The sequence below is a fragment of the Equus asinus genome, chromosome 2 (assembly GCF_041296235.1).
Source record: "Equus asinus isolate D_3611 breed Donkey chromosome 2, EquAss-T2T_v2, whole genome shotgun sequence".
NCBI lineage: Eukaryota > Metazoa > Chordata > Mammalia > Perissodactyla > Equidae > Equus > Equus asinus.
Genome location: NC_091791.1, coordinates 9,987,489 through 10,009,900, shown reverse-complemented (window position 1 = coordinate 10,009,900; position 22,412 = coordinate 9,987,489). Strand labels below are relative to the sequence as shown.

The window sequence follows — 22,412 nt, the reverse complement described above, 5'->3', positions numbered from 1 at the left end:
ACGTGAAGGATTTACACAATGAAGACTATAAGACATTATTGAAAGAAACTGATAATGACATAAAGAGGTGGAAAGAGATTCCATGCACATGGATCGGAAGAATAAACATAGTTAAAATGTCCATACTACCCAAAGCAATCTACAGATTCACTGCAATCCCAATGACATTCTTCATGGAAATAGAACAAAGGATCCTAAAATTCATGTGGGGCAACCAAAGACCCCAAACTGCTAAAGCAATCCTGAGAAAAAACAACAAAGCTGGAGGCATCACAATCCCTGACTTCAAAATGTACTACAAAGCCATAGTGATCAAAACAGCATGGTACTGGTACAAAAAGAGGCACACACATCAATGGAACAGAACTGAAAGCCCAGAAATAAAACTGCACATCTAGAGACAGCTAATCTTGGACAAAGGTGCCAAGAACATATGATGGAGAAAAGACAGTCTCTTCAATAAATGGTGTTGGGAAACCTGGACAGCCACATGCAAAAGAATGAAGGCACACCATCATCTCACGCCATACACAAAAATAAACTCAAAATGGATCAAAGACTTGATAAGTCCTAAAACTATAAAACTCCTGGAAGAAAATACAGGTAGTATACCCTTTGACATTGAACTAAAAAGGATCTTTTCAAATACCATGTCTTCTCAGACAAGGGAAACAAAAGAAAAAATAAACAAGCGGGAGTTCATCAGACTAAAGAGCTTCTGCAAAGCAAAAGAAACTAAGATCAAAACAAAGAGACAACCCACCAACTGGGAGAAAATATTTGCAAATCATATATCTGACAAGGGGTTAATCTCCATAAGGAACTCACACATCTGAACAATAAGAAAACAAACAGCCTGATCAAAAAATGGGCAGAGGATATGAACAGACAGTTTTCCAAAGAAGATATACAGATGGCCAATAAACACATGAAAAGATGTTCAACGTCACTAATCATCAGGGAAATGCAAATCAAAACTACACTAAGATACCACCTTACCCCTGTTAAAATGTCTATAATCACTAAGACTAAAAATAACAAATATTGGAGAGGGTGTGGAGAGACGGGAACCCTCATACACTGCTGGTGGGAATGCAAACTGATGCAGCCACTATGGAAAACAGTATGGAGATTCCTCAAAATACTAAAAACAGAACTACCATATCACTCAGGTATCCCACTACTGAGTATCTACTCAAACAACTTGGAATCAACAATCCAAAGTGACATATGCACCCCTACGTTCATCGCAGCAGTATTCACAATAGCCAAGACATGGAAACAATCCAAGTGCCCAGTGACTGATGATTGGATAAAGATGTGGTGTATATATATAGAATGGAATATTACTCAGCCAGAAAAAAAGACAAATTCATCCCATTTGCAACAACATGGAAGGACCTGGAGGGAATTATGCTAAGCAAAATAAGCCAGACTGAGAAAGACAAATACCAGATGATTTCACACATATGTGGAATATGAACAAATACAGGGACAAAGAAAGCAGTTCAGTGGTTACCAGGGGAAGGGGGCACAGGGGATGAAGAGGAGCACTTATGTGGTGACACAAGAAATAATGTACAACTGAAATCTCACATTGATGTAACCTATTATGAACTCAATAAAAAAAAAAAATCTAAGCCAAAAGATTTAAACAGTAAGGCAAAATAGTTAAGCCAGGACTATGACTGGAGTTCAGAATTCCAGTCTAGTACAATATTATGACACATTACATCTACATAAAGGATGGGGAATATACTAAATACTTAGCCATCCCTCAATCAAACCAGGATTGCCAAAAAATTGGAATTATGAGATCAGGGAATAAGGGCCTGTAACCTACAAATAATTATGAGCTTAAAAATGTTTTGATGACTCTGGGGGCCGCCCCACGGCCAAGTGGTTAAGTTTGTGCTCTCCGCTTCGATGGTCCAAGGTTTCGCCAGTTCGGATCCTGGGCACGGGCATGGCACCCCTCATTAGGCCACGCTGAGGCAGCATCCCACATGCCTCAACTAGAAGGACCCACAACTAAAATATACAACCATGAACTGGGGAGATTTGGAGAGAAAAAGCAGAAAAAAGAAAAGATTGCCAACAGTTGTTAGCTCAGCTGCCAATCTTTAAAAAAAAAAATGTTTTGATAATTCTAAAATTAGCCAGGTCAAACATGATCTACAAAGAAAATCCATTACAATGGCTCATTTAGTAAAATCAGGGAAAAAATGTACATAGTACTGTTCCTGCACTCCCTCTTCATTCTCACAGATAACTTTCTACTCCAACTTCTTTTGTACACTTGTACCCCTTCCATAAAATGCTTGAGAAGTGGTCAACATCACCAGTTTTAGCTACTTCTTTCAAAGCAATCCATTCTACTCTGTAGAATATGTACTTCCTCTAAGTGTTAATGGTAAAATGTAAAAGCTCCTAAAATTATCTCTGGAAACATTTTCAGGCAGTAGTTACTGAAACAAACTTGTTTTCTTCCAGTTGATTCTCCTATGTACCAAATCTAAACCACATTTTCTTAAAATAAATACTTACGCAACACCAACGCCTTCCCCAGGCTTGGTGATGTTTTCCGGCCACTTGGTGTTATGTCCCACACGGAGATGATTAACTTGACTACATAAATTCTGGAGAAAAGGCAGCAGCTCAGAATTTGGTATATTTGAGTTGTCACTTGCTTTCTTTGATAGGAAAGAAGATACTGCATCTTTAAGATCATTCTCAAGAAGAGAATGGTTTTGCAGCACAATTTTACGCTCTTCAAGGTTTGTAATATTTCCTCCACCAAGTGGCTGCGTACTTTTATCAATGTAAGCTTTTAAGTTTTCAGGCACATTTCCAGATGTCAATCCAGTTCTAAAAGGAAAAGGTGTGGACGATGACTTGCTGAAGGCTCCTGAAGTAGACGATGATTGTAGGTCAATCATATGCTTGTGTCCAGTATTTCCCAAAACCGACTGAAGCTGCTCTCCAATGGGAATACAATTCTAAGCAAGGTAAATACAGAAATGTTACTAGTACTGTTAATAATAATAACAGCTAACTTTTGGAGTAATTTAGAGTTAGGCAATGTGCACTCACTCATCTGATCCTCAAAACATTTGTATAAAGCAGGCCACAATGATTATCCAAAAATTAAGTTGAGGAGACCAAGGCTAAAGGTACTTGGTCATGGTAACACAGCTAGTAAGTGGCAGAACTGGGACATGAACCCAGGCCACCTAACTCCAGAGTCAGGGCTTTTTTTTTTTTTCCCCAAAGATTTTATTTTTTTCTTTTTTCTCCCCAAAGCCCCCCGGTACATAGTTGTATATTCTTCGTTGTGGGTCCTTCTAGTTGTGGTATGTGGGATGCTGCCTCAGCGTGGTCTGATGAGCAGTGCCATGTCCGTGCCCAGGATTCAAACCAACGAAACACCGGGCCACCTGCAGCGGAGCACGCGAACTTAACTACTCGGCCATGGGGCCAGCCCCCAGAGTCAGGGCGTTTAATCGTTTCACTGTTGTTTTTCCTAAGAAAATATTAAAATACATACTAGCATACTTAGTAAAATTGCACTGGCATATTTTAATGTTTCTACTACAGAGGCCCCCTTAATTTATAGTAATAAAATGTAGTATTCTCAACTGAGTCACAATAATAATTTTCATAGAATTAAATATCATCTGTCAACTTTCACAAATGGTAAGCCAACCTAAGGATATCTTTTGCAACTAGTTTTCATGGAGGATACACCAGATGTTCTATGGGTACATATGTGACATTTTCACTGATGAAAATGAGCTACTTTTTGGCTATGTCTGCTTTAATAATTTGTAGGATAATAGGTGATGTTTTGTTGCCTCAACTCAACTGGCTATGCTATGTTATTTTCTGAGAAGATTCTGGGTCACTTTTGAGAGGAGGTTACAGTGTCTCCTATACAGGTGTGCATGTTCTTGTTATGCTCTTCAATTTTTCCACAAGAGAAAAGCAAAACTACCTCTATATAGTCTAGCTAACTGTTAATTATATGGCTCTATCCTAAATTCCAAACATAGAACTCTACTAGGGATTCTTATAGGGGGATATCGTCTTATACTCATTGTTGCTCAACATCTAATGAGAGAGACTGAGAAGAGTATTACACAAGATTAGCCAAAGAAACTCAGTCCATATATTTTTCAGATATTAAAAAAAATGATTCCTGGATTAAGTCAGTCCAAAATTCATTCATTCAACAAATATTTACCAGAAATCTACTTTGTGTGAGGCACTGTTTCAGGCACTGGAAACAAGACACTGAACAAAACAAAAATTGTTGATCTGTGGACCCTATATTCTAAGGGAGCAGGCTGAGTGAGACAACAAAGACAAACAGACAATACAACATGTAGATGAAGATGGTGATAATTACTTTAAGGAAAGATAAAGCAGGAAAGGGGAATAATGAGAGCCAGGAAAGCCGGTGGGGTGGGAGCAGGAGAGTCCCCATGGAACTTCTTTTACTGAATGGCACTTTGGAGGAATGCTCTTTATAAAGAAATGTTATCTTCTTCTATTGAATGCAAGTTTCAAGTAAACTTTAAATTATTCCTAGAAGATGAAGAACTATATACAATCATATATACAAAATTTTAAAATTAGACAACTTGGAGGAAAGGAGCTTTACTCAATCATAATGGCAAAGCTCAATGATTTTTGGCACTGGTATAAATACTGCAAAAAAACTTTATGATAGAAAACTGAAAATTCTACACAACTAGCAATCATATTTACAGTGGAATCAATGTCAAAATTGTACGTGACAATTAAATTTTGCAGAAATTTTAAACAGAAAAATCCAAATGCAAATAAGGTATTTGCTATGGGAGTTTTTCTTTTCTAATACATCATAATATTTTGATTATTTATAAGAAATTCACTGATTATAAAAATTAGTCATATTTTTCTCAGATGAAAGCTCTTAAGGTGATTTTTTTTTCTTGGTATTAAATATCAAGAAATTCACAAGTGAGTCTATGTGGCAGTACAGTAAATGAACCAACTTTAGCTGCTTGTGGCCATTCTTCTGCTTCCTTTCATTTGATTCTATTTAATTCTTAATTTTCTTTGCTGTGTTATGTTGCCTGGCAAGGCACATCAAACCCGCTTGAAAGTAGGCAGAGGAATATGTATAAAATAATTTATATATACTTATTGCCTAGGGTCTGTGTCATGTGTTATGTGGAAAATGGTTATAGAGCAGCCTAAAAGAACATGAAAGCATTTATGTAGAATTATGTCCATATACTTATATATGAATATGTAAAGAACTATGTATATGTGTGGACACATAAGTTCATAGATGTGCACATATATCCCTAGATTTCTGAAAAATTAAGCGTTTATCTCTGAACATCTTGTAGGATTTCTGAAAAGACTAACTTGTTTTATTATAAAAATACAAATAATTATCACCTTGAAAAAGGAAGAAAAAAGATTTTTATTCCAAAGGTGATAAAAGTAAACAGTGTAAATCTTGAATAACTGAATATATTTTCTTTGAGAAAATGGGGCACATCCCTTCATTCAGATGACATTAAATGCTAACTATATGCTAGGCACTTTGATACAGAACAACTATTCAATTATTCTAAATTGCTAAAGCAAAAACAAATCAAAGCCAGCAAACCTGAACTTCCAATACAAGGAAATAAGAAATAACTTGAACAAAACTTTCAAGAAAATAGCTAATCACAAGGCACAGGTGAAGCAGGGAGAGGTCCAGGGCTTGTAAGGCAGCTCCCCAGGTCCTTTCTTTCCCCTTCAGGACAGGTCCTGCCCAAATTAATCTATGAAGGTTCCAAACAACGTGTGTGGTTACAGCACTTCCACAGAAGGAGCAGTACTGATCATGGAACATCCCTACCTGATACTCAACAAATACTTACACAGCGTACATGACATTTTCAGGGAGACTTTCCATGGATTCCTGGTTTGTTAACAATAAGCAGTCCTAGAGGACCAGGTATACGCTGTAAGAATCATTCCACAAATACAGCCTCCCCACTAAGAAGTCTTTTATTAGCATGTTGAAAAGAAGATTGAACTGTATCACCTTTCTTCCCCAGGGTGTTCCCCAAATTTTCCCATATGCAATTATTTAGTGTGTATGTGGGGAAAGCAAGTTATAACACATATGTTGGGTGGGAGGACTTGTAGTGTTTCTATATGCATAGAAGACTCTAGAAGGATACACACCAAGCTGGGGAATACATTGAAAGCTGGGAAAGCACTTTTACGATTTACTTAACACACTTCTGAATTGATTGAAATTCATGGCAAAGAAAATGTATTACACTTCTGGAATTAAACCAAAAACAACTTAAAGACATGGCAAAAAAAACTACTATCCATGTTACTTTTTTTCCCAAAGTTAAGTTTTTAAAACATAAAAATCAGTCCATGAATTGATTTTATTTAACTCATTAACCTCCTCTAATGTTGCCAAAATCTCGTGCAAAAAACTAATTTCTTCTTGTTTTTACATTTTCAATCTCTATCTCCACTGGATTCTTCCCCTCAAACATTTGTTCTTAAACTACACTATGCCTAAGACTCCCTGGGGGATGCCTATCTAAAATACTGATTCCTGGATCCCACCCTCTGGGTTGCAGATCATTGGTGAGGGCCAGGCATCTGCACTTTATAAACATTCCAAAGGATTCCGAGGCAGGCTCATTATCTCTATCATTCTTGAAACAAATCCATTTTACGCGGGATACTTCCCCATTCCAACTACCCATTTACAACCTAATTCCTCAAAATCTGATTTCCATCTCATCATTATTCAAACTGATATCCTGAAAATCTCCAAGGAGTACTTAGTTGATAATTCAAGGGGAATATATATTGTATATTTATTTGGAGCTATAAACAAGACAGACCAGGTCCCTGTTTGCGTGAAGTTTATATCTTAATGAGATACAAAAATAGCCAAGAAGGCTCTGATGAAAATATATAGATTTGGAGGGAAAGGCTAACTTAAACTGAGTGGTTGGAGAGGGTCTCATTAAGCATGTAACATTTAAGCTGAAATCTGAATAGAAAGAAAAAGCCAGCTATGCCAAGGTCTGGGGAAAGGGATTCTGGTGAAAGAGAACAGTTGAGGGTGTGAAGGGCCTGAGGTGGGAACACATTTGGATAAGCAGGGAATACACACACCTGAATGTCTATAGCAAGGCATCTAGAAGTGTGGTGGGAGATGAGGTTGAGAAGGCAAGGAGGACCCAGATCTTAGATGCCAGGGTAAGGAATCTAGACTAATTCTGAGTGTGATGGGAAGCAACAGGGGGCTTTACACAGGGGAAGGGCAAGTCTGATTTACCCTTTGAGATCATTCTGGTTGCTCTGTGGAGAACGGATTGCAGTGGAGCAGGAGGACCAGTTAGGAACCTCCTGAGGTAATGAGATGAGATAATGGTACCAGAGAAAGAAAAGTATGGGGTCTGGCCCCATGGCCTAGTGGTTAAGTTTGGCACACTCCGCTTTGGCGGCCCAGGTTTGGATCCTGGGTGCAGACCTACACTATTCATCAGCAGCCATGCTGTGGCAGCAACCCACATACAAAATAGAGGAAGACTGGCACAGACGTTAGCTCAGGGTGAATCTTCCTCATCAAAAGAAAAAAAGTATGGACCTTGTTCTTTTTGAAACTCTCCTTTCCATGGTTTCCATAATCATCATCAACTCTCCTATATCTGCCCACTGCTTCAACGATATTTGTACTTAATTAATATTGGTAAATCTCACAAAGTTACATGAGTTTTTCATTTGTACTATTTCTTTCAAACGTTCACATTAATCCTATGATCTTAGCAGTATTATCATTTAGATCATAAACATGAAGAAATTCCTCAAAAAGATGAAGTAATGCCAAGTAAGACAGAACTAATAATGTCAGCAGCAGAACTTGAATTCAGGTCTCCTGACAAATCTTTTCTCTTGCTACTTTATCACACAGCTGTCTTCCACTCTTCTGGTTCCTTTTTCCTCTCCCTATATTCTTACCAAATGTAGCTGCTCTGAGGATCTTTCTTCCTTGCTCCAGCATCTTCTCTCACCACTTTCCTTATCATCTCCTAGGGGTACATCTCTCATCTCTCAAACTTCCCTTCCATTCCACCACCCCCAATCCTGTTTCCAAATGCTCACATCATCCAAGGTAATGTTTTATTCACATCTGGAACTCAATTTTCCCCATATTAAACTCCTTTTTCCCAAAGTAGCCTCCTCCCTTGGGTTCCACTTACATTATATTATTGGTATTGCCATATTCAAAACTGCAATTTCACGTCTGACACTATTTTTCTCTCGTAATATCAGTATTAACTTAGTTGTCAAGTCCTAATCACTCCATTGTTTTAGCACCTCTCAATCCACCATCATGTTACTATGTCCACTTTTAGACCCTCTTTAACTTTCATCTGGATGAGGGAAAGAACATGTAGCTGCTCTCCTTATAGTCTCCCTTTCTACTGATTCATCTCTCCTTCTGATCCATCTTACACATAACAGTGAATTGGAATTTCTTAAAATGTAGGTCAAAAACACCTACAAACTTTTAAAAATAGCATTCAAAGCCCTCTATGATCCAGTCCCAATCTACTTTAAACTTTATCACTTCTTCACTTAAGAAAAATGAACTTCTATTCATCTCCTAGCTATATCCTATTTCTTCTAGTACTGAAGATTTAATCCATACTATTTTCTCTCTCTCAAACTGCATCTCTCCAAATTTACTTGCCTAATCCCACACTTCTTCTTTAAAGGCCTAGATAAAATGAGACCATAGAGATCATTAAAGACAGGCTATTGACAGATGATCTTTGAACCTTTTAACATGCTCAAAACAGTGCCTTATTCACTGAGAAGGTGCCGAATAAACACTTGCTGAATGAAAGAGTGAGTGAATTCATGGGAAATTGTGAAGATCTGTAACAAAAATATTTTGTAAGAGAGTAGGTGTACCAAATGCTATTTTATAAAAGTAAACAAAAATAAATCAAGAGTAAAATTTCAAACAAAACATTTAAGTCGCTACATGTCCTTATAAAAAGCTATTATTTTGACATTTTTAATGGTATCTGAAAAGAAATCCATTTCTACTTACCTGCTGCTGCAATCTAACCATATTTATCAGTTGCTGAGCTCCAGGTGATAACTTAGACCCCATGGACTCCATGATGGTTTGGACCCTGTCAAGGTCTATCCTTGATCCTAGAGCCTGAGAGTTTGTTGAAGAATTTGCTGAAACTGGCTTCAAGTGTACGACAACTTTACTGATGAACACACACTGCTTTTCACCAAAGGAGAGCAACTATTACAAAACAAAAAAGTTCCAGAATAATATTAAAAAATATTATTCCAGAAAATAAAAATATTAAAAAAAATATTAAATCACTATTTAAGGTCACTTTTTTGTATAAACTAGCAATAGTGAAGTATTCAGGAAAGCAAATATAAACTTTAAATACATTTTCATTTTTAAGTTTTCCCTAAAATTGTAATGGTCAGCATTTCCATTTATTATGAGGCTCAGAAGAACAATTTACATTTAAAAAAATGTTATTTTTAGACGGAAAAAGTACATAGAATATACAAAAGCGGCTAAAATAAAGTTTCATTTACTGAATTAAGGAATAAAAATAAACTATACCAATCCAAGACCTTAACATACCATAGCCAGCTATACTATTATTTAATACAAAATAAGGCTGCTCAGAAGCCCTTTCAAAGTATTTACTGAAATACTAAATATGTCAGCCTTTTAGAATTTAGAATTATAAAGGAAAGTCCAGATGGTCTAACATAACCTGCTGGTTCATAGATAAAAAAGATGAGGTCGGGGTGATTTTCTAACTTATGACAGGATTACCCAATTAGTAAAAGTCAAGCTTGGAACCTAGCTCTTCTGGCTTCTAAAGTGTTGTCCTGTCCAATGCTTTCTGGTGCCTCACTTCATCCATGTTTCTGAACCAAAAGACATTTTGTGTGTGATACGGACAACAGAGTAGCAAAGTGGAAAGGGAACAGGATTTAGAATCAGACAGACCTCGGTTCAATGATGACTCTGCTACTTAGAGCCTGTGCAACCCTGAGCAAAGACCAAAACCTCAGTCAGAAATAAAATGAGGGAGGGTAGTAACAATGCTTTCACATAGTTGCCTGATGATTATGTGTTAAAATTCCCAACACCTACCACTAAGTGCTCAAAAATATGCATCAGTAACTATTATCTTTCACTTTCATATGCTATTGCCCCAGAACAAGCTTTAGCAAGCCCTAAGATTTCTCTCGATGAAACAACCCTTTGCACTCCCATGTACTTCCACAGAGCAGTTACAAAAAATACCTTTAGAGACACAAACAGAACCATATGTAACACGAAGACACAGGTCAAACCAGACCCATGATCCAAGAACTCTGAGTGTGGCACCAAAGAGGTGACTGTCAGCAACAATCAAGGAATCTCCTCATTAAATTTATAACTTACCTCCTAATCTCTCTACTATCCCTTTTCTGCTTTTTAATCCCCATAGCCTTTCTCACCATTGAATATAGTACTTATTTTACTTGTTGAGTTGGCTTATTTTCTGTCTTACCCACTACAAAATACAACCAACATGAGGGCACTCATTCCAGTTTATTATATTACTGCTAATTCCTACATGCCTGGTAGAGCATCTAGCATCAGTAGGCACTCAAATATTTGTTGAATGAATATTTCATGTTGAATGAATGACTTTATTCAAATACATTTGGAAGCTATTAATATATACTATCTAACACAATATTTTGGAATAATCAATTCTGTAAATTTGCTACCTGCCTGTTGTGAAAATCACTTATTTTTTTCTTATTCTCGTCTTTTCTTTTTTGAGGAAGATTAGCCCTGAGCTAACATCTGCTGCCAATCCTCCTCTGTTTGCTGAGGAAGACTGGCCCTGAGCTAACATCCGCGCCCATCTTCCTCCACTTTATGTGTGGGACGTCTACCACAGCATGGCTTGCCAAGTGGTGCCATGTCCATACCCGGGATCTGAACTGGTGAACCCTAGGCCGCCAAAGCAGAACGTGCACACTTAACTGCTGTGCCACTGGGCCGACCCCTTATTCTCAAGTCTTATAACTCTGTATGAAGTAATTCGGCGATAACAAGATTATAAAGATTTATTTCTTTTTAAAAAAAATTTTAAAAACAGCTTTATTGACATATAATTCACATGCCAAACCATTAACTCATTTAAAGTGCACAATTCAATGGATTTTAGTATATTCACAGAGTTGTGAATCACCACACCATCACCACAATTTTAGAACATCACCCCAAAAGGCAACCCTGTACCTATGATCAGTCACTCCCCTCCCCTCCTGCTCCCCAGCCCTAGACAATAACTATCTACTTTCAGTTTCTATAGATTTGCCTATTTTGGGCCTTCTACACAGATATGGTATCATACACAATGTGGTCCTTTATGACCAACTTTTCATGTAGTATAATGTTTTCAAGGTTCATCCATGTTTGTAGTATGTATCAATAATTCATTGTTTTTATGACTGAATACTTTTCCATTGTATGAGTATACTGTATTTTGTTTATCAATTCATTAGGCGATGGATATTTGCATTTTTTCCACCTTTTGGCTGTTAGGAATGATGATACCACAAACATTCATGTACATGGCAAGGATTTATTTTTTGTAGTCTTCTAGTTTATCCATGAGGTAGTTCTAAAGAGATAAAGAGATTTGCCCCAGGTCACTCAGCTGGTAGGCAACAAAGCAGAATTAATATTCTGGGCCTACAACTTCCAGCCCAGTACCCTTCCCCTGGACTCTAGCGACATCACTGAAATTCACCTCTACGTTTTTCACACTTAAGACACAGTCCAAAATCCCTTTAACTTTTAGAAGCTCTTCTTTATGACGTTTCTAATTCCCTTCCATCTTTCTTAATACAACAAAGCCAAACATGGTTGTGGTTATCTTGACACAATAGTTTTATATAAAGATAACCAAGAACTAAGTTGGATTAACTGTATTACCAAACCAACAGAAAATAAGTACAAATTATACAAAAACATTTGCAGTTGTCAAATTAGTTAAAATTTAGTGATGACCTACCTTTATTTTACAAGCCTGAGTGGAGGACTCCAATTTTAAATATTTTTTGTAGAGAATAATTTCATGTTCACTAAAAATAAAATAGAATTTAAATTATTTTAATTTTTAATAGTTACATTTAAAAATGAATTATTTCCAGATCATTACTTAAATCCTGAGATTCAATTTGTCTGGTAAAGGACAGAGTTTGGGGGCCCCTACTTAAGTGACCTGGTTATAAGCACTGGTTTCTGCCTGTGGGAAAGAATTAAATCAGATAATCTATATCAAATCATGTAGCACAGAGATATAGTAAACCTTAATAAACGTAGCTACTATTTTCAATATGCACAGTATACAAAATGGTCCATATTTTGAGTTACATTAAGAAGAAATCAGGGTAGAATCTTTGTATAAAAGCCTAGACAAAAACCAAACTACAACATGCTGAATTAGGGGTTACACACGTCGGTGTGGCACAGTCTTGGGCCGGGCACCATTTGTAATGGGCTTCTTTCCAAAAACATGTTTTCTAAGTTCCAGACTGACTGCCAGACTCAATTCTGGAAAACAGACCATTGTGAGTTCAGGGAGAAAGCCAAAAAGCAGCAACAAGCACTGAGCTCTCCAGTCTAAACAGTCCAACTAGTAGGACCCCCACCGAGTCATCTCCCCTTATTAGCTCCATATTTCCACATTTACAGAAATGAGAAAGCTCATCTAGATGGTCTTTAAGATCCCTAAAGACCTAAATTTCTACGCCTGCTGCTATGTTTTGATTCTCTCTGCCCTGATGTCTGGCGCCAATATGAGAAGCAATAAACGCCGCACAAGCTGAGGACGACAGACACACGACTGCGGACGATCAGCCCACACGCGGAAGGCGCCCACCTGCCGCCCAGAGCACCGCGAACACTCTGGCCCCTGCCGGTTCCACAGTACTCCTCTCCCAAGTACACTTCCATGTTTCGGGCGGAACTTAAAACGCCCACAGAAGCGATTTCTTCCCCGCCCTCGGGGTCACATCGCAGGTAAAGGAAGCAGGGGTTTCCATCCCGGCCGCTCGGGCTGCTCCTCAAAACCACCAGGTCCGGCCTGAAAAGCAAGGTGTTCGAAACGTCACCCAGGATCGTCCTGCGAACACGGCCCATAACGCGCTCGTGGCCGCGGACCTCTCCCAGCTCACGTCCCTCCGCCTCTGGGGTCCAGCACCGTGCCGGGCGCCCCCACACGCTGTTACACGGACACGGGGGCTGCAGGCATCGGGGCCTCCCCGCTACCGGGTCCTGCGTCACCGACGGTCTACGCAACGCCCTGGAACTGTTCTCATTCCCACAGAAACTGCACCGGCACCGCCTGCGCGCACAGCAGCGCGGAGCAGGGCACGAGGCACAGGGGCGTCTTTCCAGCTAAGCCGGCGGGGCTCCTCCACGGCTGGCGCGCTCCCGCCCGTTCCGGCCGACAGGGGCTTCCGCGGGTCGGCGGGAGGGCGCGGACTCCGAGGCCGCCAGGGCCCTCGGGGCCACAGGCCCGCCTCAGGGACGCGCCGAGACGCCGCGTTGCGGGTCGCCCCACGCTCCCGCCCCGGGCAGCCGCCGGCCCGCGGACCCGCCCCCGCCGCCGGCCCTCGCCGCCCGCAGACACCTGTCGCCCGCTCTGCTCCCGCAGGGACCCCGGGCCGCACCCTCTCCCTCACTGCCCCCGCCGCCCCTCAAGGCTCCCCCAGGAGCGTGGCTGTCACCAAGCGTCACCCCCAGTCCCACCGGCCCGGCGCACCCCGGGGCAGGCGGCGCCAGCAGCTCCTCCCAGTCGAAGTCCCGGGCGCCGGGACCAGCCCGGGCGAGATGGAGGCTCTGGGCCAGGGCCCCGCATGCGGCATCCCAGGAAGAGGCCAGCATCGGGCGGCGGGTCAGTGCCGCGTCCCCGCTCCCGCTCTCCATCGTGCCGGCTCCAGCCCAGGCCGGCCCCGGAACCTCTCTTCTAGCGTTTGGGTTTCCGCCGGGGCCCAGTGGAAGAGAAGAAGCAGAGCAACTTCCAGCTCGCCTGGCTTCAAACCCAAGAGCCGCCGCTACCCGCTCCAGCTGGGAGAGAAACTCCTACTGCAGACACGCATGCGCATGCCAACAGGCTTCCAAACCGGCGGGGCGAGCTCAAGCGCGGAGCATGCGTACTGACGGCGCTCGGCCTACCGCTGGAGCTGTGCGCAGGCGTGGTGCGGTGCGCGCGGGAGCTGGGGCGGTTTTTCGACGTTGCCGCGGAGAAATAGCAGGCGGTGTGGCCGGCGGTTGCTAGGCGGCCGGGGAAGGTTGCTCCAATGAGGAGAGTCGGTCGTCAGGTAGATGTGGTGTCGTCCGCCACGTGACCTGCAGGCCGTCCTCCCCACCCTCAAGGCCTCTGGATGGGAAGCGGTTACACGGGGCGACGGGGCGGCGGGGCGGCCCCGGAGTTGGGTGGTCCTCTCCCTCGTCATCCTCCCCACGTACATTCTGGCTCTCTAGGGTGGTCAGGGGGAGGCTTGAGCGTGGGGGCCGGGGGCCCGGGCCTCTGGCTCCCAGCAGACCGTGCCGGGGTGCAGCCGAGACGGCGGACCTGGGGCTCTCAGGCCGCAGGAACCAGGGTCGCCGGGGTTGGACGGAAGATGGAGAAAGACCCAGGGCAGGGGGGCCCGCACTGCGCGTTCTGCTCTCCTGGACCTGGCGAGAGCGAGCAGAAACGGGGCCCGGGGTCTCTGGTGGAGTAGAGTCTGAGCTGGGCACTGAAGGACCTTGAAGCTTTGGGGCCAGAGAAGTGGGAGCAGATGGAACTTTCTGGATGCCTGGCGGGGTAGGAAGGTAAATGGTGCCTCCCCACTACCGTTATCCATCCTCTTCCTAAAGAGGCCTGTGCGGATAAGTTTTCCCTCTTTTCAAAGAAAAAAGCAAATTAGATTATAGAAAAGTGGAACGTCGGATTTTTAAGTCCTTAATTGTAAAGGTCCTAGTTTGCAAAGATTGTTTTACTACTCCAGAGTCATTCTAGGTTGTCTACGTCAGTATTTCTGTCCTGTATGTCCTGCTTCCTCTGTTCATAAATTAATTTTCATTCATATTAACGTATTTGGACAGTCTAAAGGAAAATAGGCTCTTCTTCACAAACACCAATCTGCAATTTAAGGAGCGAGATCCTTAAATTGAGATTGTTGACTTCCTTAAATAAGGCTGAATGACCAGGAATCAGAAAACTAAGGACTGCAGTGGTCTCCTTTTTCTTTCATTCCCGTACAGCCAATAAATCGCTAAGTCTTGATTTTCTTAAAGGGAACCTCTGTCTGTCTCCATCTCGGCTGCTTCTCTTTTTGGGCACTAGCTTTCGTTTGAATAATTCCAGGAGTTTCTTTACTGTCATTAGACTTCGTTCTCCTCACCTCCTTACATCTTCTGCACTGCCCTCTGCTCCTTCTGGTGCTTGATGCTCCTGACTGAGTCACCATCATCTTTACTGTTTAGCACAGCACACAAAGCCTTGTGTACTCTTGACTCCTCCCTGCCTCCCTGCCTCCTCCAACCCTTGCATATGCTTTTCTCTACCTGGAATGCCCTTTCTTTTGGATAGTAGGGGGAATCCTGTTTATCACTCAAAATCAAGCAGATATCCACTCTGCTATAGAATAATTCCTCTGTACTATACCTAACACTTTTTAGGTATGTCAAAGAAAAACCAGAGCTGGACAGTAAAAACAGATTTTATTTAAAACTATTGCAGTAGAGGAAAAGACCTCAGTATAGAACTGGGCTCAATTCTAAATAGAGCATGGACAAGTGGGAATTTATAGCCAAAGGTAGGGGGTTAGTGGGTGGAAAAGTACTAAGAGGAAACATTAAGGGTCAAGGGGGTTCTGACTAATCTGGCCTAACAAATTTTGCTGAACAGAGGCCAGAGTGATCAGACAACACTGGCAGGATGGTGGAGGTTGCGGCACCTGATTGGATATTAAGGGTGATCAGATTTGGAGGATGGGGGACTCTTGCTAAACTGACTAAGGGTTTTTGCTAAAACTGGATTTTACAAGGAGGTACACAGATGAGCCTAGGAGAAGGTTCAGGAGGCTGAGTAAAGTTTGGTCAAGGAAGGAATCTTTGTTAGGTACTGTAATTCTCTTGTGGTTTCAGACTTTATCAGTTTACGTATTTGTGTTCCCTACCATCTGTAGGCTTGCTGAGATTGCTGTTTGGCTCACATTCTGGAAACAGATCTGAAATATGCTCCTAAAGAGCATATTGAGTTCTGACGTATAAATGAGCTATAACAGACTTTAGAATAGATGAGTATTTAGATAAGTTTAAATTTAATTTTTTTAAATTTTTAAAATTTAATTTAAATAAGTTTAAATTTAAATTTAAATAATATGAGTATTAAAATAAGATGAACCATGCAATTTTTTACTCACCTATTTTGTTGTTGTTTTCTGAGGAAGATTTGCCCAGAGCTAACATCTGTTGCCAGTCCTCCTTTTCTTTGCTTGAGGAAGATTAGCCCTGAGCTAACATCTGTGCCAGTCTTCCTCTATTTTGTATGTGGGATGCCTCCACAGCATAGCTGATGAGTGGAGTAGGTCCACACACAGGATCCGAACCCATGAACCCAGACCACCAAAGTGGAGAGCAAGGAACGTTAACCACTCTGCAACAGGGCCAGCCCCTACTCATCTATTTTAAAGTTTGTTATAGCTCATTATTACATCAGAACTCAATATGCTCTTTAGGAGCTTATTTCAGATCTGTTTCCAGAATGTGAGCCAATGCATGTTTGAAAGATATATTTTAGAAAAAAGTGACTTGGGGTATTAATTTTCTTGGGCCTTTTCAGTTAGTAATACAACAATTTAGATGTTGACCATCCTAATTTTAAGTATAGCGAATTCTTACTGTGTATTCTCTGCCTGATACCCAGGAGTATACTTCCCAGCAAGGTGGTTATGGAAATTTAACTTACCCTCTCAGCCAGTACCACTTGGGTTGTACCTCCTCTCCTCCCTTCCCTTTTCCTCTGGTCCTTGCAGGTCCCGTGATTGCCAGGAATTCCTTCTTCTCACTCTTTGTCAGTGCTGGACCTGCAATTAAGGAAGGAGTGGAAAAGAAAGAGGAGCCTCCCTACCCTTTTCCCCTAACTTCATTTATAGCTGCTCCCCACCCCCACCTCATTTAGAACCTCTGTTCTGGTTAGCAACATTGCTGGACTCTATACGGTTTTCAATACAGCCTGGCCTTTCTGAGGAAATGTAGAAATGGTGGGGAAGCTCTTGATCTATAGCTGAATCTGTGCTCACATCCATGATTATTACCTATGTGACACCTTATTCTAAAGCTGTTTTGTGCAGTAAAGGGTTAACTCGAGAAGTTTGGGATCTTCAAAATTTGGACATTCCAAAGAAAGACATGGCTCTTGACCGGCTCCTTGAAATATCTTCTAAGCCATTGGAATATTCTGCTTGATAAGATTGTCCTTATTTTTTATTTTTGTGCTTTTTCTCCCCAAATCCCCCCAGTACGTAGTTGTATATTTTAGTTGTGGGTCTTCTAGTTGTGGCATTTGGGCTGCCGCCTCAGCATGGCCTGATGAGTGATGCCATGTCCCTGCCCAGGATCCAAATCGGTGAAACCCTGGGCCGCCGAAGTGGAGCGCGCGAACTTAACCACTTGGCCACAGGGCCAGCCTGAAGATTGTCTTTATAATAGGAGCCTTGGGCCCCACAAGTTAGGTTATGCTGACAATGTGATTTATGGTGAGGGGCCACACTCTTGGTTTGACCTCCGAAGGCGCTAAAGACTGAGCAACTCATGTCAGCACTTGGGTGCTCTATGCCTACGTGACTGACCCCCAATAAAAAACCTTGGACATAAGACTTGGATGAACTTCTCTGATTGGCAGTACTCTGCACATGTTGTCACACATCAGTCCTGGCAGGATTAAGTGCTGTCCTTTAACTCCACTGGGAGAAGACAGCCAGAAGCTTGCACCTGGTCTCTCCTGGATTCTGCCTTATGTGCTTTTGCTTTACTCATTTTAATCTGTGTCTGTTCATGTTTAAAAATCTGTTATATGGCACACACAGTTAGCCACAAGACATGGTTATGTCTCATAGCCATGTTGAACTTATAACCATGAGTATAACAGCTTTTCTAAGTCCTAGCAAATCACTGAACCTGAGGGTGGTCTTGGTGGCCCCGACACAGCTGTGGTCATCAGTATATGTCAAGAATTGAACATTCTTTCATTAGTAACAGCAATTAATCCTAAGTGAGGAGAGTAGTAGAATTTTATTAGGGGATAGTGAGCGTGGCTTTAAAAAAGAACCCCACACTATTGTTACATGCTTTTTTTGCTTCCCTATGTCTGTCTGCCCTCACTGCCCTAGAGTCTTAGTAAAGAGAATAATTAAGAAATAAAATTAGGGGAAAGATTTCTTTAAAAATACACATATAGATATTAGTGGTGAGGTAAGTAGAGATCACATATCCATGTTTTGTTGGTAACTGTGGGTCTTATAACAGATTCTTAAAACTTTGGTTTCAGGAGCCTTTACCCCCTTAAATTATTGAAAACTGCAAAGAGCTTTTGTTTATTTGGTTTTGTCTTCCTAATTTAAAAAAATCGGGGCTGGCCCGGTGGCGCAGTGGTTAAGTTCACATGTTCTGCTTCAGCGGCCTGGGGTTCGCCAGTTCGGGTCCCGGGTTCAGACATGGGACCGCTTGGCAAAAGCCATGTTGTGGTAGGCGTCCCACGTATAAAGTAGAGGAAGATGGGAATAGATGTTAGCTCAGGGCCAGTCTTCCTCAGAAAGAAGCGGAGGATTGGCAGTAGTTAGCTCAGGGCTAATCTTCCTCCAAAAAAAAAGACAAAAATTAATAACTTTGTTCTGCTTGGATCTACAGTAATATACACTAATGTGAATGAGTCCAACAGAGTGGATTGCAAAGGTAACGAGTATTGAGTAACAAATATCTGGAAAACTCCACTCTAGCTTCAGAATACCTGGCTTAAAATGAACTTTCATAATGGACCCATTTCATGAGATTGTTTTATCCTGCATTCTTGGGAACTCGGCAGTGACTTAGATTGTTTACCTAGAGTTTTAAGGTCTAGATGAACCAACTCTTCTTTTGGTAAGTTAATAATGAAGGAAAGTAGCATCCCAGGTAAATCAACTATAGGATGTATTTTGCCATTTTCTGTTTTGTTTTTGTGACACTCGCACATTCTGAAGAAGTAACCCATCAAAAGTTCTACATAATGTGTTTACAATTTATTTTGAATATTGCATATTTCCTACAAAAATTACCCATATTTATGCAAAAGTATAGAATTTTGAGGTATGTTTATTAACATCCCTCCAGGGATGAGTTGAACTATTGCATTGCAGGTTAAGGAAGTTATAGAATCCTTTCTACCAGTGGTACCTTTGATAGCTGTGATTTTATATAAAACATAATGTGAACAGCCAGGGAAAGTTTTCTTAATTTGTAGTTATATTTATCTCTGTGTGCCACGGACATTTTTCTCACTTTCTCTCCTTAAATAAATTATGAGCTTTTTCTAACAGCAGGAGATGTCTTTATTTGTGAATCCCCAGCACTTAACATGGTATTTGGTACACAAATATCAAGTGAACATTGAATAACTTTCACAGTGTTAAAATACAGTGCTCATTTATTAAACTGTTGAGGATTTTGATTGTTTTAAACGTCTTTATAGTTATTTTAAACATATAACACAGTGATAGGAAGTAAGGAAACAGTGAGAAAGCTCTGGAAATCTTTAGGAATTGGTTTCTTCCAAGAAAGTTATTTTAGAAGTTTAAGAAATCAAGGAGTTGAAATCTGTTTTCTCATTGTTGCTATGAGCCAGAAATTGATAGCATTCAGATCCTCCTTTATCTTAGCAGAACTGCTTCTTGTACCTTTGATCTTTCCTCATACACTTTGGTGGTTCTTAGGGTTAATGAGATCGATGATTATTCTGGGTCTAAGTACCCACTTTTAGCACGTTGGGTAATTTACTTGCTTTCGACCTCACAATACCAGGAGCAGAGCAGTCTTTGGGAAATCAGGAAAACACTAGATATTGTAAAATTAGTTCAAGATCTGGTAATGTTTGAGTATCTGGCTCACATTTGAGGATATCTTTGTTAAGTTTCTAAAAAACTCAATAGGAAGATAAGGGTGGTGACTTGAAGATGATTCAACTGGAAATGACATTGATGGTGAGTATAGAAAAGGAGGCAGTAAGCTTATGTTTTACATTGGTCTAAACTTTAGAGGAGTTGTGAACAATACCTCACTGGAGAGTAAAGTAAGGCAGTTAATTTTCACAGGCCCATAAATGGGTGGCAGTCTAAGGGCCAAGTATTTATTAAATGTCTGCTAGGCTATGAAATAACATGTTTGAGTTAATCTTCACAGCAACTAGAAGTAAGAGCTTGTGAACAATGCCATGCTGGCAAAGCCATGTTTGGGTTAAGGTAAAGCAGTTCAAGGTATTTTTGTTATTTTTCCTTTTTCTCCCAAAGCCCCCAGCTACATAGTTGTGTATTTTTAGTTGTGGATCCTTCTGGTAGTGGCATGTGGGATGCTGCCTCAGCATGGATTGATGAGCAGTGCCATGTCCACACCCAGGATTCAGACTGGCGAAAGCCTGGGCTGCCAAAGCAGAGCACGAGAACTTAACCACTTGGCCACGGGGCCGGCCCCCAATTCAAGGTATTTTTAAAGGTGAAAGTCTGTTTGTGACTAGAAAGGGACTTCAAAAGGCTTAGCTCTAGAAATTAGCCTGGAAAAGAGAGGATGGGCAACAGTGAAGAGTGGGGTTTTACGGCCATTGCTGTGATTAAAATCTGAGCTTTGGCATCTAGAATGTTAGCAGTTTCTGTTAGTGATTAAAGAACTTGGGTGCTGAGTTGCAGAAAACAGTGTTAAAGTAACCAGAGGAGAAAACCTGCTTCTGAAGATACTGAGGATGTCAGAAGGTGGAATCTCAGATTTTCTAAATGCCCTTTTGAGGACATCATATATTATATAGACCAGGAAACTTAAACCGAGAGTTGTCACACATTGCTTTTTCTGCTCACTTGCTCCCAGATGAATAGAGTTCCCCTTAAGGACAATTCACATGTTTGGAAAACGAAGGAAACTGGATCAAAGTGAATTGAAAGTGCTTAAGAGAAGAACAGAATGAACAGCCCCCATAATGGGAAGATTTAGCTGAGTGTGAAATTAGAACTGGGTGCTGGGCACCTCCTATAATCTATGTAGGAGTCAGCAGACCTAGGTGAGGCAAGAGTCCTATGAGATGCCCAAGGCCCTGAGTGGCAGAAATGATAGAACCAGTAAGGTGGGGTCAGTCAAGCATCTCACCCCAAGTTCAAGGCAGAGTGACTGTTCTACCATGAAGGGTTACTCGCCAACCTCATTGCGTGTCTTCTGAGGATCAGAATGATGACAGCTGTGGCTGCACTTCCTGAGTGATGTCACCATTTGACAATCATCACAGCTATATAGGCATACCTTGGAGATATTGCAGGTTTGGTTGCAGACCACCACATTAAAGCGAATATTGCAATAAAGCAAGTCACACAAATCTTTTGGTTTCCCAGTGCACATGTACGGTCTATTAAGTGTGCAATAGCATTATGCCTAAAAAACCCAATACATACTTTAATTTAAAAATATTCCTAAAAAATGCTAACCATCATCTAAGGCTCAGCAAGGCATAATCTTTTTGCTGTGGAGGATCCTGCCTTGATGGTGCTGGCGCTGACTGATCAGGGTGGTTGTTGAAGGTTGGGGTAGTTGTGGCAATTTCTTAAAATAAGACAGCAATGAAGTTTGCCGCATTGATTGACTCTTCCTTTCATGAATGATTTCTCTGTAGCATGCAATGCTGTTTGATAGCATTTTACCCACAGTAGACCTTGTTTCAAAATTTGAGTCAATTTTCTCAAACCCTGCCACTGCTTTATCAACTAAGTCTATGTAATACTCCAAATCCTTTGTTGTCATTTCAACAATCTTCACAGCATTTTCAACAGGAATAGATTCTATCTCAAGAAACCACTTTCTTTGCTCATCTATAAGAAGCAACTCATTCATTTAAGATTTACTGTAAGACTGCAGCAGTTCAGTCATATCTTCAGGCTCCACTTCTACTTCTAGTTCTCTCGCTGTTTCCACCACATCTGCAGTTCTTCCTCCAATAAAGCCTTGAACCCCTCAAAGTCATCCATGAGAGTTGGACTCAACT

The 22,412-nt window shown here is 41.2% G+C and overlaps 1 protein-coding gene across 7 annotated transcripts in view; it reads right to left on the bottom strand.

Moving 5' to 3' along the window:
- Positions 1-14,297, bottom strand: part of LOC106826676 (ATPase PAAT) — a 29,408-nt gene extending 15,111 nt beyond the window's left edge. For 6 of the 7 annotated variants that reach the window (XR_011493379.1, XR_011493381.1, XR_011493383.1 and 3 more), the window contains exons 1-5: positions 13,914-14,292; positions 13,029-13,232; positions 12,159-12,228; positions 9,146-9,352; positions 2,548-2,999 (exon numbers count right to left, since the gene is read on the bottom strand). Coding sequence is in view for 2 of the 7 variants with exons in the window: in XM_044749380.2 (XP_044605315.2) it covers positions 2,548-2,999; positions 9,146-9,352; positions 12,159-12,228; positions 13,029-13,232; positions 13,914-14,077 (1,097 nt within the window). In the remaining 5 variants the exon portion in view is untranslated. Of the gene's footprint in view, positions 1-2,547; positions 3,000-9,145; positions 9,353-10,950; positions 11,766-12,158; positions 12,229-13,028; positions 13,233-13,913 lie in introns of those variants that run through there. The other variant, XM_070481626.1, reaches the window with a different exon arrangement.
- Positions 14,298-22,412: the final 8,115 nt, after the last annotated feature.